Source organism: Melanaphis sacchari, unplaced genomic scaffold, assembly GCF_002803265.2.
Source record: "Melanaphis sacchari strain LSU unplaced genomic scaffold, SCAv2.0 Contig167_pilon_pilon, whole genome shotgun sequence".
Classification (NCBI taxonomy): Eukaryota; Metazoa; Arthropoda; class Insecta; order Hemiptera; family Aphididae; genus Melanaphis; species Melanaphis sacchari.
Window position 1 is genome coordinate 401,415 of NW_020270769.1, and position 17,478 is coordinate 418,892.

General features: G+C 39.1%; 1 protein-coding gene across 9 annotated transcripts in view; it reads left to right on the top strand.

Moving 5' to 3' along the window:
* LOC112592292 (optomotor-blind protein-like) overlaps positions 1 to 16,850 on the top strand; it is a 50,691-nt gene extending 33,841 nt beyond the window's left edge. For 4 of the 9 annotated variants that reach the window (XM_025336304.1, XM_025336302.1, XM_025336303.1 and 1 more), the window contains exons 4-9: positions 5,586 to 5,651; positions 8,564 to 8,710; positions 8,847 to 8,923; positions 13,621 to 13,823; positions 13,909 to 14,133; positions 15,826 to 16,850. In XM_025336304.1, the coding sequence (XP_025192089.1) occupies positions 5,586 to 5,651; positions 8,564 to 8,710; positions 8,847 to 8,923; positions 13,621 to 13,823; positions 13,909 to 14,133; positions 15,826 to 16,652 (1,545 nt within the window). In that variant the 3' untranslated portion in view covers positions 16,653 to 16,850. The remainder of the gene's footprint in view (positions 1 to 5,585; positions 5,652 to 8,563; positions 8,711 to 8,846; positions 8,924 to 13,620; positions 13,824 to 13,908; positions 14,134 to 15,825) is intronic. The other 5 variants (XM_025336309.1, XM_025336306.1, XM_025336308.1 and 2 more) reach the window with 3 other exon arrangements.
* The last annotated feature ends 628 nt before the right edge of the window (positions 16,851 to 17,478 follow it).

A 17,478-nucleotide genomic window follows, 5' to 3' on the forward strand; every position in this document is an offset into this window, starting at 1 on the left:
TCCTTATCACATTACTGTTTCTGATTGGCTTTTTGTTTTTTTGGAAAACAACTCGCACCGCCATTGCGTCATACAGAAACGAAAAAAGACACGTCGTCTATTATCTTCAGTATCGTTAAACTACGCGTTTTCCTGTGTATTATTATGGTGTGATACGTCGCTGCCGACGGTGGGGGTAATAATGCGCGCAAGCCGGGACGCCCAAAGGGGGATTATCCGGGCCACACCCTCCGTCATCGAATGGTCATTCGCGGGCGTTTAAAAGCGTGTTCATTTTCACACCACCTAGTCGCGTTTTATGCGGCTAGGGTTCGTGCAATGCCCTCCCCGAGATTAGAAAAATAAAATGAACACTTCGCATAAATCTATATATATATAATTTAATGATGTAGCTATATTATGTAAATGCTCGATTTTTTTCTCACAAGCGATAAAAAAATCAGGATTACATTACTATTTCCTTCTATCACTGACGTTATCGTTCACGCAAAACGCGAACAGGGTTAGGTTTACCCAGGTACATGGTCTATCCGATAAAAATTAACAACACGATATTATTTATTAATCAATAGCTAGTATTGATCGACGCACACGCACAACTGTCATCATCATCATATTATTACTATTTTGTCATCGGTCGTGCACTCGGTGTAGTGCAGTTGTGTAACGCATGGTGTATAATACTATATACACGACGAAGAACCGGGTGCGCGCGGTATTCGATGACCGTAGTAGATAACCCAAAGTCGTCCTTTTGTCGGCGTCTCGTCCGTCCATGTCCCCAGCACCATTACTGCGGCCGTCGGACGAAAATTCGTTACGAAAAATATTTCCGGATCATATTGACGTATACCGCTGCGTGGTAGATAGAAGAAATAAGACTGACAAAAAATACGGACGCGGACAAAAATGAAGAATGTACACATTTATTTCCAAAAAAAAAAAAAAAACACTCACATACAAGCTAACGACGAATTCGCCGGAAAATAAAACAACAGCTAGAAACGGTGGTAAAACCATCATAGGTATTATATATATCTAGGGGCCAACAATGAAGAATTTCAAGTTAATTGTCCACGGCTACCATAATATAATAAAAACACGAAGCGTATTCTGGTTAATTAAAAAAATAAAATAAAAAATAACCAGGAATAACCGGAATATCGCTGTTTCTGCTGCTGCGCTGCCATACAGGCGAAGGACTCATTCACACCGAATGATTTTTTGCGTCGGATAAAAATATTGTCGTCGATGCCGCTGGCACTACATATTGCAGCAGCAGCAGCAGCCATCGGTTGCGCTGGAGATAGACATCTACGCGTGCTAGCGGGTGTGTGTGTGTGTGTTGTCTGTCCCGTGTGCGGGTAAAAAATGTTAATGCGCTGAAATTAAAATAAACGAATAATAAAAATAAATCGTCTGTCCGTCTCGCAGAACGAGATCTGTTTTTACCCCCATTGTATTTAAATGAAGACCTCGTCGGTCGCGTTTCAACGGAATAAAATTGATTTTTTCCCCTCGGCGTAACGAACGGACGAACGTATATATTATGTGTATTGTATATAAAGCGAAAAATAAAAAATAAAATGATTCAAAAAACACGCGTCAACCCATCTCTGTACCTGTACGCCACGCATGTTGTAATAATATATATAAAAAAAAAAAAACGTTGTGCTTGTGCTGCTCGTTGTGGTGCGTAGACGGTGGCGGAGACGGAGAAGAAAATATCGTGGCGCCCGGTGACGGGAAGACGAAGGCGGCGCGACTGGCGAACCGTCTTCGGCCGGGTGAAGTGGTCGGGGCGGGAAGGAGTAAAGAAATACGATAAATAAATCTCGCGTGAACCGGACCGAGTCCTCGGACTCGCGGTGTTTGTTTTCGTCGTTCGGTGCAACGCAGTATACTTTGCTCACACACAAGCGAGCACTAATTGAATGGTGCACAACGGCAAAACGACTGCGGGGCGATGCCTACACGTCCAATTATTATTACACGTACGTGCGTCGTTAATTCTTTTGGCGCCTCGACGCGCGCCCCGACGACGATAATACGATAATGATAATAATAATAATAATATGCAGAAAAGGTGTATCACGTCCGTCCGCCTCCCCGCCAGGTCCGAACGCGGCGGCGGTACATATCCATAATATTTATTGTACATACGGTTGTATTTAATATTTAGGTACTTGCACTACACCTATTGCTGCGAGCATACCGCGGTCACCGTCGTGGCGTGCATTATGTACACCGTCGTTGTGTTTTTAAGACACCGCCGCCAATTATGCACGGCCACGACGACGACGACGACACACGAATATATAATATCGTATTCCGCCGTGCAGCTCTGACAATATTATAACGAGCGCCGAAAACGGGCCGCGAGAGACGTGTTTCTCACGGACGACTAAATAATAATAATAATAATGATAATGGTAATAATGGTAATACGAAAACGAGCGTATAAAAACAACGTCGTGGTGCCGAGTAGGTAGGTCGTTACATAATATCATATTGTTGTTCGCATAAAAATTACGTTCTTTCTATTTTTTTTTTATATTTTTCGTTTAACGCCCGTCGACGACTCGCAACCGCCGCGGCGTTCAGACATCATCTTAGTACGGGCGTCGGAAATCCCCCCCGTCGACGTCAAAGGAGGATCGCACGGCAAACCGCGGCGGGCGCATCGTATTTATATTTTGGGCGGAGGACTCGTCCGTCGTCGTAGTAGTAGTAACAAAAACCGGCGGCGGAAAACGTTTTCCGTGTTACTGGAATATTATTCAAATTAATATAACGACTGAAACCGTGTACACGTGTTATACGCTCGTCGGTACACACACTGGCGCGGCTACCGGCGCTGCACCCGGTCCTCTCTGGAGCGAGCGCGATGTCGTCAGCCGATAGTACGCGTGTGTGTCGTTTATCTCTCTCGATCTCCTCCGTCCGCCCGATTCTTCCTCTCACACACTCTCTCTCTCTCTCTCTCTCTCTCTCTCCCCCTCTCCCGGTTCAGTGGCGTTCCGACGACTTGTCGTCCGCGTTTCTACCCGAGTTTTTTTTTTTTTTTTTTTTTTTTTTTATAGTATATACACATTATTATTATTATTATTATTATTATTGTGTTTTTGGGAAACGACCGCGGGAAGAGTGCGGCGTGCGGGGCACGACGTCCCGTCGTCTTCGTGCACCGTCCCGAACCGGACCCGCGCGCGTTAATAACAATAAAACGAAACGAGGCCTCGTGCAAGCCAACACACACACACACACACATGCTCGCGCGCCCGCTCACGACAGAGATAAAGGCCACCCGAACGATATTTATGCGGCCAATAAATAACGCCAGTGTTAATGGACATGAGACCCTCTTATTGTTTTTTAGTACTCTAACGCGTATATTATAATAAGTAATATTTGTGTGTGTGAGAGTGCGACGACGACGACGCAGCTCGGCTACCTCAGCAGTAGGTGTCATTAGTCGTGTGATAACAACCGGGCGGCGGCGGCGGTCGTTGTTGTTCTTTCGTCCGAGGTGCGGCCCCTTAATGTTCACACGCATATATTTACCCGGTCGCCGCCGTCGTCTCGGTCGTTTTATTTTCGTATACACGTTATTTTATTTTGTTTTTATAATTGGGATCGGTCCTTTTGTTTTTCGTCCGTCGTGCCGCCGCCGACGCCGCCCGTGTCTCTCAAAACTTGCACGTGTAGTATATAGTAATAACTCCCTCCCCCCCTCACCTGCCCTAAAATAAAGAGCGCGTCATAGAACATCAATGATGATAATAATGCGACGATATCTATTCCGCCTGCAACGCGTCTTCGCCGCCGCGAAATCTATTCACGTGTTCGTGCTTTTTTTCGTATTCCGTCGGCGTATACTAATATATAACGCGTATAATGTAATACGAATCGCGTATAATATAATGTGATATGGGCGTACGATTTAATAATAATAATTATTTGCGTGTTCTTACACACACACACACACAGATATATATATATATCATGTCATGTTTCGCCGCAATAATATTGTACACACCGCAAGTACGTGATGTCATACCTTGAGGGGAAGGGCACACTCCGAGACGTGTCTTGTCCGAGTGTCGGGGCCGAAAACGAATGCAAAAGTCGCTATAGTACTAGCACGCACCGCGCAATCGGTCGTGTATATTATTATTATTATATATAGCAGCTGTATGGAAGTTACGGTGACGGCAGTGATGACGACTACGCTCCGAAGACGACGACGACGACGACGATAGCACACTAATCAGACGACGTCTGCCGCCGTCGCCGTAATGTATATATATTATATACATAAATTGTTGCGTTACACGACGGACAACGGTCAAACGCAGCAGAGACAAAACGACGATGAGAAACTGACGGCGGCGGTGGATTACGTGCGTTGGGTGTGAAAGTACGCCAACCGTCACCGCCGCCCCGCGCTAATACCACAGAGTAGATTAAATACGCCGTACACGGCCCCAACGCGCGTCAACCTCCGCCGCAAGATAGAATAAAAAAAAAAAAAAACTATCAAACCGTTTTCGAATATGTGATTTAGTTGCTTACGTCGCGATATAATGACGACGTCCTCTCGGTTTTGGTCTCCTCCTCCTCCTCCTTACCCCCCCAACAATACATGTATGTATAATACGCGAAGGGTCTCAGACCTCAGTGTATAAAGGTTGAAAATAATATTTTTTCGAAATAGTATTTTATGTTACACGACAAAAATAAGTATTGTACTTAGTGCAATAACACTATTGAGCAAATTCTGAAAAGATTTTGATTCGCAGTCGCCGAAATAATTAATTAAAAAATATGGCATTAGAAGACTTAACCATTAGTTGTAGTGGAATAATAATAGATTTTAACATTTTATCATAGAGAGATTCTCTTAGACCTTATTCTCTTGTAAGTAATACCATGTATTAAATATCATTAAATTTCCATAGATTTTTAATATTTAGTTATAAAAGTAGCGTTTTTGTACAATACACAGTTAACACGTTTTTCCACTGGTTCCTATTCACTCTACGTTCGAACTTGTGTTTAGGTTTTTATTGACTAAGATAATAACGTATGACGTACAAGGTATTTATTTTTTTTATTTTTTATTATTATTGTGTGGTATAGGAGTATGCATGATTTGATCTAAAGTTTTTTTTTCAATAAAAAGTCGTGAGTAGAGCAAATAATAATAACTTATTATAACATGCAGATAGGATTTCTCGAGAATCCGGCTCCGGTGAGGTCAGAAATGCGAAAATGAAAAGTTTAGTTGATTGTAATTTGTATTAAGACTTAAATGATATTCTGTTAAATGTTCGTAGGTACGTGATTGTGGTTAGAAAACAGACCGTCACGCAATCGAGTCTTCGCGTTTCATATCGTTCCTTGACTCAAATTGATAAAAATAACCTATTGAATAATATTTATCCACATTTTCACCCCCCCCCCCCCCCCCTCCATCAATGATTTTAATATACAACCATCACACACATACTATAAACAGAAAAAAAACACCAATAACTAATACCAAAATGATTATATTGCTTGAATCCGTTATTGTTTATTAGGGCTTAAATCAGTTTTCGCTACAGACCATAAACAGACCTATCAACCGTTTCCACAGATTTCCAGAGGTACGTAAAATATTACACTACACCAATATAGTAATAATAATATATAATATTTCTCCCGAGTATCATCTATTTATATATATATATACGAGTATAGTGCAATATAAAACAAGCATAAAACGCGGAACGAGTTTATCGTCGTCTCTTTCCGTCACTTTTTCTCTATCTATCAGCTATCTACCTATCTTTAACTATCTCTTTCGCTCTATAACTCTCTCTCTCTGATCTTGCGTGGTTATAATACAGCAGTTTGTGTACACACACACACACACACACACACACACACCTCGCGAGCGTGCATATATGTATACACATGATATTATTATCTTTTTGTTTTAACGAGATAAATGCCTTAGGGGCCACTGTTGGGTCCACATAGCGAGGAGGTGGGTGGCGGACCCGAGTGATTAGGCGAGCGCCGCCGCTGCAGCCGTGAGAGATTCGTGAGAACGTGCCGGACGCGGCGGAGGTCTTGTTGAATGAAAAACACGATGCGGCGGCGGCGGTGGCGCCAAATGATGTCTGTCCGCGTGCGCGTCCGATTTGAATATAATAAACGCGACGACGGCCGAGACGATTGTCGTCGGCCATATCAATTATTTTATATTAAATAGGTATATTATAAACATAATATATTGTATATATTATAATATTATATTATTATACTGCTATCGTCCGTCCCGCTCATCCTTAGGTATAATATATTATACGATACACCAACTTACTCGTCTGTTGTTGCGACCGATACGTTTTGCTGTTTTTTTTTTTATTATACACGGTCTTAGGATTTTTTTCGCCTCCTCTGAACGTCAAATATATTATAGTACGAGCCATAACATGGCGCGTAACGTATCGTCGTATACGGGTTGGGTTTCGCACGACTGTCTATATAAACTGAATAATATTACCTCACGAAAACAATGAGACGCGAGGGATTTTCTTTTGTTCAGGTCTTATTCCTTGTTGATTGGTTTATAAGTAAATAATATTTACAAAATACCTACTCTTGTGACTTCCGGAAACCTATTTCTGTTGTCTTATACTTAAGTGCTGTGTGCGTAAAAAGGACCGATTTTATTTCGTACATTTTGGTTATCTTACACCATGGCACTATAGGGCGCCCGGATGGATACGGAAACTAGAGAAACTTTTAAATCGCATGTATACATATATATTTGCTCGGGCCAGCGCGAAAGCTCTTGCTGCCCCGGTTTAGGAACACTGCGTGGCAGGGGCGGCAGGAGGAGTTAACGGATATCATGTGTCTCCGGTCAAACGGAACGCACATACAAGGATAATTGGACACGACCGGCGTCTAGTCCTTTTACACACACACACACACACACACACACACACACACACACACACACACACACACACTGTGGTCAGGCAAAGAAACGAAGATATAAGAGAGAGAGAGAGAGAGAGAGAGTGAGTGAGTGAGTGAGTGAGCGAGTGAATGGACCGTCACGACCAGTTCCCTTCCACCTTCCACTAGCGCATATGTCGTTCGATTTGTTCAATTCCGCCGTACAGTCCTTTTCCCGAGACTTGTCCTCTCCGTCTATCTTCACACACATACATACACACGACGCGCGTGTTTACACGTATATCTTATATCGTTAGATCTCCTCTCTTCTCCGGTCCAGCAACCACCAGCAAGACCCGTATATGCGCGCACACACACATCGTCGGAGCCGGCGTCTTTTGTGGCGCCGCCGTCGCCACCAACGTCCGATGGTAGTGTGTTCGTATAGTATTAATACACATGCTCGTAGATATTATAAAAAAAGTGGAATGGCGCGAAAAACGACACACGTGCGACCCTGAATTAAAAAAAAAAATTGTCTTTTTCGATTCTCCCGTAGTATTCAGAGGTTATACGACGAAGGTACGGCTGTACGTTAAACGTTTACACGTCATTATTTTAGCGTCGTTAATATTTGGCGTGGAGATCACTTATACATGCCGCTGTGGTCGATCACAATCGGAAAACGGTTGTCGATTTCCGACCGCTTCTTATATTATACAATTGTATATGAATACATTATACACAATATTAGCATTACGTTCGTGTAGGCTTTCTTGTATACTATAATAATATGTGCAATGTTCTGCGGATATACGTGTGTCATTTATTATATAGCAATCGTCGGTTGGTCGACAAAACTCTAATTCGTGTGTACTGGAAACCCGTAATTAAGTTTAATCAAATAATATGATACGAACGGGTAATTATTTTTATTCGTTTAACATTTAATTTTCGGTTATATTTAATCGTTTCATATATTTGTCACGAATGTATATTACTACGTGATAATATTTAAATAAAAGCTAAAAAAATATAATAATCATGCCAACGGTTGTTAATTATTTAAAAATCGTATTTCGAAAATTAATTATACAGTGATAGTAATAGTAATAGACTGTACCTAGTCCTAGGACTAACCTAACCTAACCTACCTACTTTGCGCAGGGGAATTTTCGTGTTTTATTTTTATTTTTTTCACAGTATTTAATTAGGACTTGCTAGTTATTGTATACACAGAACCACTAATACAGCCAAATCGTGTCGCTCTGGCAACTGTATTTCATGTTAATATTTTAGTGAAACCGAACTAAAGTGACCTATATATATATTATGCATTATATCTATTGTCGTAACAACCGTTTTTTGGGGTGAAAAAAAATTCGCCGGACGTGTCGTTCCGCATTTTGTTAATGTGTCGTGTTCGTATTATACGAGGGTTTTTAATAATTCAAACAACCTTTTATCGCCGGTCAATCAGCACCTGTGTCCCGACACATCAGGTGCCTTGCACGTATATATCAAATGGCCCCTTCGCGTTCACCTCGTGTCGCACGTTTCAAAAATAATAAATTATCTATATTGGATCTTTTCTTTCTCTCTCTAGACCATACTGAACTCGATGCACAAATACCAGCCTCGCTTCCATCTAGTCAGAGCCAACGACATCATCAAGTTACCGTACTCAACTTTCCGTACCTACGTGTTCAAGGAAACCGAGTTTATCGCTGTTACGGCATATCAAAACGAAAAGGTAATGACTCATTTTTCATAGTTATATTTATCTTGCATATAGTTGGGGGATTGATTGACATTTGATCACTCGAGTCGTAGTAAAAATGCACATTCGCTGTTATGTTTACCTACTACAGTGTATTTTCAATTTTTAGATAACTCAGTTGAAAATCGACAACAATCCGTTCGCCAAAGGATTCCGAGACACCGGTGCTGGTAAACGAGAAAAAAAGTGAGTACAAGTATTATTGTTTAGTACGCACATTTAAGAATTATTGTGACACTATGTGTCTATGTATGCACTGCAATACGTACATACGCTATCTCGATACATATATAATAATACTACGGATATAATATTGAATATAATATTTCATAAAATTCGTTGTGGACGATAATATGTTATCTGTATACGTATTTTTTTATTATCATTATTGGTTTGAAAACCAAAACCGTTTTCCCTTTGTTCACTGTTGAAATTACCTCCAATTGATATTTATGACGAACGCACACGTTCACTATAATATTATTATGCACATACATACACAAATCGTGAAAACGATCGTCCGATAAAAACACAAAAAACAACGTGTATAGAACGATACGATTTACATTTTTATTTTTTTCCATCGTTATTATTATTTTTTATTTTTTTTACCGGTCGGAAGTGCGATTATTGTTATAATACTTTAACACTAACACACACATTTTTTCGTGATATGATTTCGTTCTGTCACGTCGCGTGTGTGCAATAATGAATCCTCCGTTTAATAGCTTTTTCAAAGTGTAACGCGCGCAATCGAGATGATTAATCAGTGTACCTATGTCATATATATATATATATATACTATATAAATAACAATACATAATATATGTATTATTAACATATTATTATAATATTATTATCAGTTGATTTTTATGCAGAGACCGTCGCGTGATTATTGCCGCTCGTCCGCGTACAGCACAACTCTTCGCTTATTATAATATTATAATATTGTGTTACACTATATAATACGTAGTATAATATATTTAATTCCACACACGTATAAAAAATTTTAAAAACGCAATAGAAAAAAAAATATTGAAAACCACAAAAAGGTTACCACACACAATATACTCTAAAAATAACAATAATGCGAAGGCTTCAAAAACGATATTATATTATTATCGTTGTATATTAGTCATTTATCGATTTTTCGCTGACAATTGTCGCAGCCATCCACCCTTTTATTCAGTAGTTAATTTAGTGTTAGTCGGTCTGTTTGGTTTGGCTTATATATACATACACAATACGGCTTAATGATATGCGAGGCGTCATCGTCACAGGATAAAGGTCAAAGTGAATGAGACGGTTTCGGGCATGCGTTGCACGAATTACTATACTGGCGGTGCGTTTGTAATTTTTTTTTATATTATATATGGTTTAGCCTTTATGTTAGTTAGGTATAAAGAGGCGAGTGAGCGAACGGATAGTTCATAGGGGTGAAGGGGAGGGTCAAAAGGAAAGGACGAAAAGAAACATTTATATATGTATATATACACACACGCGCGCGCGCGCGCGCGCGTATACTAAAAATAAGAGAGGAGATCCCACTAATGACACCGCAAAGGTCGTGAGCGTGTATAGAGTCGTCGCGAAATGCCTTTTAATTTAAAAAGTCGACGCCCACCAGATATATCTAATAATAATGCGACGGCTATTATCGTTGGTAGAGAAAGGAGGTGAGGGGTGCTGTTCGCGGCCCATTTAATTCTGTGCAAAAGGCTATATACGAATACTACTCGCGTCGCGTTTAAAAATCCCCAGCTGGTAAGTCGAGTGAGAGGTGTGGGGTGGGAACGGGCTTTGGTAAAAAAAAATATAACCGCATAACTCGAAACATTTTAAATGTTCCCCGGGGATGTTACTGCAGTGGCCCGCGTATAATTTCACCATGACCCTCCGCGAACATTTTAATTGTATACTTGGCCGCCGTGCCGTGACCCGCACACGAGTTCTATCGTTTACACTAAAGACCGGGTTACGTATAAACGTAAAAAAAAAAAAAAAATGTAAATAACATTTTGTGAACTTTTCACCGTAAATGTTCATTTTTCGCAAGTTCTTAATTACGCGTTTCAAAAACTATTAATAAAACGCCAATTTTAGAATCTCAAAACGTCGTGTATCAGTTGCGTCGTTGCCTATGCCGCCTGCGTGATTTACTGTTCAGCCTTGATTTTTGGGTTCATATACATATATTGTAATACAACCGGAAGGTTAATAGATATTTATACGCATCGTACCGTGTATAGCACTATAAAAGACAAAGGCATAATGTTCACAAATATTTCAGAGTAGCGAATAATTGAAAGTAGACCAAACGGACGATGGTCGAGTTATAGTAGTACAATAGCGTAGTATGCTGCGGATGATATTAAACGCATTTACAGTCTTAGTAGGTATTAACTAGAACTAGGTTGAGTCCTAACATTTAACTCGCCTCCCCTTTAAAGCATTTCCCAACGCAAATGGCTTCACCCTCGTTTTTTGCGCACCGTGTTAAATTCCGACGGTCGTCGGGTAAGAAATCACCCCCAGCTTGGCCAGCTTGGAAGGTTTTTCAGGTCGGGTTTGGATTTCGCGTGCGGTACCCATGCATTTAAACACATACGCACTCATATATTATCACGGGTATACGATATACATGCATAGACCGTCTCGTTTAATTTGTTCGACGTCCGGGACATGACATGCACGCGCACCCGACTCCGAACTATTAACTATATTATATTATATCGTGTCGTCGTCGTCGTCGTTACTTGTTATACACACCTCGACCGGTACATATTATTATTAAAAGAAGCGCTCGCGCGCGTGTGTGCAGTAATAGGTATAAACGGTGCATAGCAACGACTCGGCAGCAGGTATATAGCAGACGGTACGCGCGTGTGTGTGTATGTATGTGTGTGTACATTCTCGTATAAAATATAATAATAATGTATGTACGTAGCAAGTAGTAGTAGTAGTAGTAATAGGTTAGGTGCCGAGGAGGCGGCTGACAGAAATATTGTAATAATAAATTACCTCCGCCGCCGGCAGAGCCACTCGGTTTGTTTGTTTTTTGTGTTCGGGCGGCTGCTGATGCGCCGTTGCTGATATCCATTGATAAAAAATATATAATATGTATATATATTAATCTTTTCGTTTTTTTTCTTCTTTAATTTTCGTCCTTTTTTTCGCGTCCGTTAAACATTTCACACTCGATTAGTATAAAAATAATAATATAGTATTACTATACTAATACATACCTATGACAGTGTATCGTGCTATTATATAATATTTTCGATAAAATAAAGTTAAATAATGCAATCGTAATTATTGCGTTCCTTTAATCGTTTATATTATGCTCATTTAATATACAATTATGACATTCTTGATGCTCGATTTACCACCACCATCATCATTGTCGACGGTAAAACTCGTCAACATTGTTTTACTATAATACCTACTATATCATGTACAAGTCATTTTAATGTGCAATGTACATCCGTGTTCCGAATTCCACCAAAAACAATATTAGGTAATAATTATAATGATTACTGTGCAATGCGCTTTGTTGCGGTGTATGTAATATAAAATTGTTCTCGATCACCGGAACCTACTCGAATGTTATTATTATATTTGTCTGACACCTAAAATAATCGACACGGCCTTGTATTTTTTTCAATCCCAGTCGGAATATTTTAATCATGAAATAAATCGAAACGCGTATCGAGCGGACTTTCAAGAACAATATTATATTTTTTAAATAAGACCGAGAACAAAGCAATAACTAAAAATCTACTTATACACACACGACTTCCTTATCGTGTAATATATACTGCTGGTCTGACGTTCGCTGATGTTGACTCACACTAGCCAACAATTCGGGAACAATTTTAATATTAATCAAGCCTCACAACGTTTGACATTGTAATATCATCATCATCGGAAGAGGGAGTGGGGTTTTTTAGTGTACACCGTTTTTCTTGATACTCATTTGTAGTCCTTTACCAGTTTAAGTATAATGGTATATTGCATTTATAGTTCTCTCGAGTAACTTTTTTCATTTTGTTTCTTATAATATTATAGTATATATATTATGATTTCAGTAATTCATAATTATTCCGCATTGAGGTTGTTTATATTACATAGACTTTTTTTACAAATAATAATTGTAATCGCCTGTGGTATTAATAATATCATTTATATATAATATTATATAGCTGGCGCCAGGTGAGGCGATGGAATGCCATGTACGGATCCGTGAAACGATTATTATTTTTGTAGCGCCCAACCGTAATCATTTGTCAATTCGAATCCATTAGCGAACCTACATGGTTTTATATCTCTTGACGAAAATGGTAAAGAAACCATCATCGTCGTCATTGCTGCTGCCTATAGACTCTGTCTGGTTTCATCTTTTTGATTTCCTTTTCGCGCGTTTCTTTATTGCCGTGAAAAAAAAAAGACGTCAATAATAATACTGCGTGATTATATACTCAAGAATTCGGTAAACGAGATAATGCGATTTGTCATTACTCGCTTTGGTTTTAACACGACAGACAAGTACGTTGCTCTGTCGTGTAATGAGTTTCGGTCAAGTTTAGGAAGTGTATATTTATATTATTTCGGAATCAGATAATATTTTTTTATTTCCCTCGCGAATATGCGCCATTATCAAAAACAGCAGTATTACGATACCTTTGACTTCTGATAAAATACATAATTTCATTCAAAAAATATCGATTACTCGTGATCGTTCGTGTGAAATGAGAGAAAAAACTTTAACCACGTGGCCCTTTGATCGTATATTATTACGCATGTACGAATAGACATGATAAAGTTTTTCAGTCATTGCTAAGAGACTTTTGCTAGCTTATTTTTGTTTTTCTGTCAATCTGCAGATGTGTACAACGTAATGGTGTTTTCAGGCAAGCAATGTTGACGGCGCAACGACACGGTGGCCAAACAGTTCAAAGCCAAGACGAAAAGCCCTCTGGTTCAGATCACGAAGATGATAAACCACTGGACGTTGTCGGTGGAGGAGACCCTGACTCGCCAATTTCTGCTCACCATCATCACCATCACCATCAACCCCACCAACCCGGTAAGTCTAAATCATATGAACCTTTCAGTCTTAAGATTTTAATTTTAATTTTACTATAACGAGCGAGTTTTTTTTTAATTTTTAGGTTCGTGGTTTTCGGGATTAGCTGATAGTAGTCTGCTCCTAGAGGACGCTATGAGAAGGCGCCTGGCAGGTCATCCGGCCCTTCATCACGCAGCGTTCCTACAACACCATCATCACCAACAAACTCATCAGCAGGAAATTGACAGTGAACAAGAAAGCAGTTGTTCCGAATCAGGCCGGGATAGAATGAACTCGCCGTCCGATAAGGAGTCAGCTGGTCCTTCAGGTAAGAGACACTCTCATTGAATTATTTTACTAAACTTTATTCGATTGTATCCAAAACTACTGTACACTTATAATTTTGATTCAAAAATCGTCAATGCACAAAAATCGTAAAATTGTCGATTCATTGTCACAAACTATTTTTTAATCTATAAACCAAACGTATTATGAACGTCAAAAACTTTTACTTAGTTAACAATGATTTTGTTTTAAATTTTAATACTCTTTAGAATTACCAAACGAAATGATTTATGTATGTATACATAAAAAATGAAATTTTTTGTTTGACAAGTAAAATAAATATTTAACTATTATGTAATGAGTATAATAACTAACAGTAGTCAATGATTTATTTTATATTCTTTTCATCTTTTGTTTAAACAAATATAATTAATACCTTTTACATTTAAAAATATATATCTACATTTTAATATAATTATAAAAAGAACAAAATAGATTTAATATTTTATTTGCTAGTTGTATAGATAAGTGATAAATGATAAGTATAATAATTATTTATAATATTTATCAAATATGTATGTGTTTACAATGATGTATCAAGTAAAGATGGATTAGAATTGGAGAAGTTCAACCGTAAACAAACAATTTCATGAGAATAATAACATCCTACTGTTTTCCAAAACGTATACAGCATAAAATATTTAAGAGGGTGCCCGTATAAAATCGGTCCAGTGCACGATTTTAGCTTAACCCTCCTTTTACCATGTTCTCGCAAAGTCCTTATCAAATTAGTTTTAAAAATAAAGCATTTAATAGAAATAAAACATGACAAAGATAAATATATATTCTTTTAATTTTAAGTTTATTTAAAAGGCAGAACGACAGGTTTACAAGGGAACGTTATAAATTATAAAATAACAACGTGAAATAATACAAAAAAAAAAAAATAATAAAATAACGTTAAATTAAACAAATGATTGTGTTAGGAAAATTGCTGTGGAAAAAGGCACTTTTTTTCAACTCGTAGTGAGTCAATGTCGTTTACGTGTAATATTGTTTATAAATTTAAATTATACTTGAAGGAAACATATAAAGGAAAATATAAAAAAATATAACACTGATGACAAAGACAAATGATACGTAATGATTTTGGTGAACGATGACCAAAGAGTATTCTTAAATTACCATTAGTAAACACATAAATTAACATGTTGTCTGAGAACCGTGTGTAACCGTAAGAACAAAAAAAAAAAATCCTTTTATTTTAATAAAAACCGTCTATTTTTCCCAAAATGTATTGTATTAACCACTATTTGGTTATAGTGATTACGCTACATTTATTATTAGAGATGGGAATTTTAGATAACTTATGTAATTTTTTTTAAGTAATAGTATATAAATATATTTTTTCGTTTAATAAATGTATCATGAACTCAATAATGTTTATATGACTTGTAACCATTGTACCACGCCTTAACCCAAGTATTATGTAAGTTTAAACAACGTACCTAACAATAAATGAGTATAATTTATGAATTATCTGAACTCTAAATTATTTGAGCTAAGGTCTTTTACTTTGCCTTTATAATAATACTTGGTCAAACGTTGTCACACAATTTTATGAACGATAAAAATAAAATTTCTGTAAATTTACCGAACTCCTCCCCCATATGTTCACAACACTATACTTACTACGGCCCACAATATTCATGTTTTGCGTTTTGTGTTCCCACAGGACCCGGACACAGCCCCGGCGACTACCCGTCACCGAACGTGTCGTTTGGACCACCGATCCCCCCGTCGCCGCACCTGTTGCCATACTTGTATCCCGGCATGTACCCCGGCGGCCCTGGCCTGGGCGGTCCGCTCTGCCCGTCGGCGCTCAGCCCTACCACCAACCTGCTGTTCAACGCTCAGCTGGCGCTGGCCGCTCACCACCCTGGGTCGCTGTTCACCCAGGCGTACCTGCAGGGCGCCGCGGCCGGTGGCGGCGCTGGCGGCGGTGGAGGCGGTGGCAGTCACCCGTTCAAGATGACCACCAGCGGTCTGGCCGCGGCCGCGGGCCTGGGCCGGTTTCACCCGTACCACCTTGGCCTCCATCACCCGCTTCACCCGTCGTCCGTCGGCTCTGCGTTCGAAACCGTGACGCCCGGCCGGAGTTCGTCGGCCGGCAGTACGCCGCCGCCCGCGCCGCTCGACCTCCAGTCGCCGACCAACGGCGGCGGTGGCGGTCGACAGACGTCGCCTCCACAACAGCCGCTGCCGCCGCCACTGCCTCAGCAGCCGTCACCGGCCTCGGTGCAGCAGCTGCAACCGCCGCCGCGACAGTCGTCAGTGTCGCCGTCGCAACGGCAACACCACCACCACCACCGGACGGCTGCCGCCAATCAGCCGTCGCCGACCAGCAGCGAACTGAAGTCCATCGAGAAAATGGTCAACGGGCTGGACTCGGCGTCAGCGGCAGCTGCGGCAGCAGCAGCGGCAGCAGTGGCAGTAGCGTCGTCTACGGCCGACGAACAACAAGCAGCAGCAGCATCAGCAGCAGTGGCGATTGTCAAGTAAACCGCGCGTAAACCTCCCCTGCCGCCGTCCTCCACTACCAAATCATCCCCACCGCCCCCTTGAACATTTACACATACACTCATCACACATACGTATTACACTCACATACACGCGTTTCTACTATGTTGTATATATAATATGATATTATATGATAAATTTGACTTCGTTATTGTAGAAAATTATTTACAATTATATATATATTATATATAGATAAGGCATTTTTAGTGTATTTAACTATATGCATAGAAAATAATGATATACATATTATATTATATTTATTGATTAGGAAATGTATAAAATAATAATATATTATATATTATAGAGAAACTATAATACTAAAACGTGCAATAGTATAATAATATTATTTAACTTATAAATATTTAATTATTTAAACGAGTAAATTGCGATTTATTTTTTTTTTTTTTTTTATAATTTTTTTCATTAGTTTTAGCGGAAAGATTGATTGTAGATTGTATTGGTTTTCCCAAATAGTAATAGATAATAATATCAATCTATTATTATATACGATATAAATACATATTATAAATTATATATTGTATCCCCGACCCTGGCATTCAAGACGAAAAAATATGTTCCTAAAAGTCAAATATTTGAAAAGAAAATATATTAATTGTATCGTCTTAAAACTAAAATTTGATAAAAAAAAAAAAAAACAAACAAACAAACAAACAATTCCAGTACAAAAATTTTATATTTCGCCAAAAACAAAACGTGTTTTAATGCAAAACTGTTCCTATGCGGTTTCTTTTTTCAAAACTGGTGCTAATAACGGACTTTTTATGAGAAAAAAAATCTGCTCACGTTT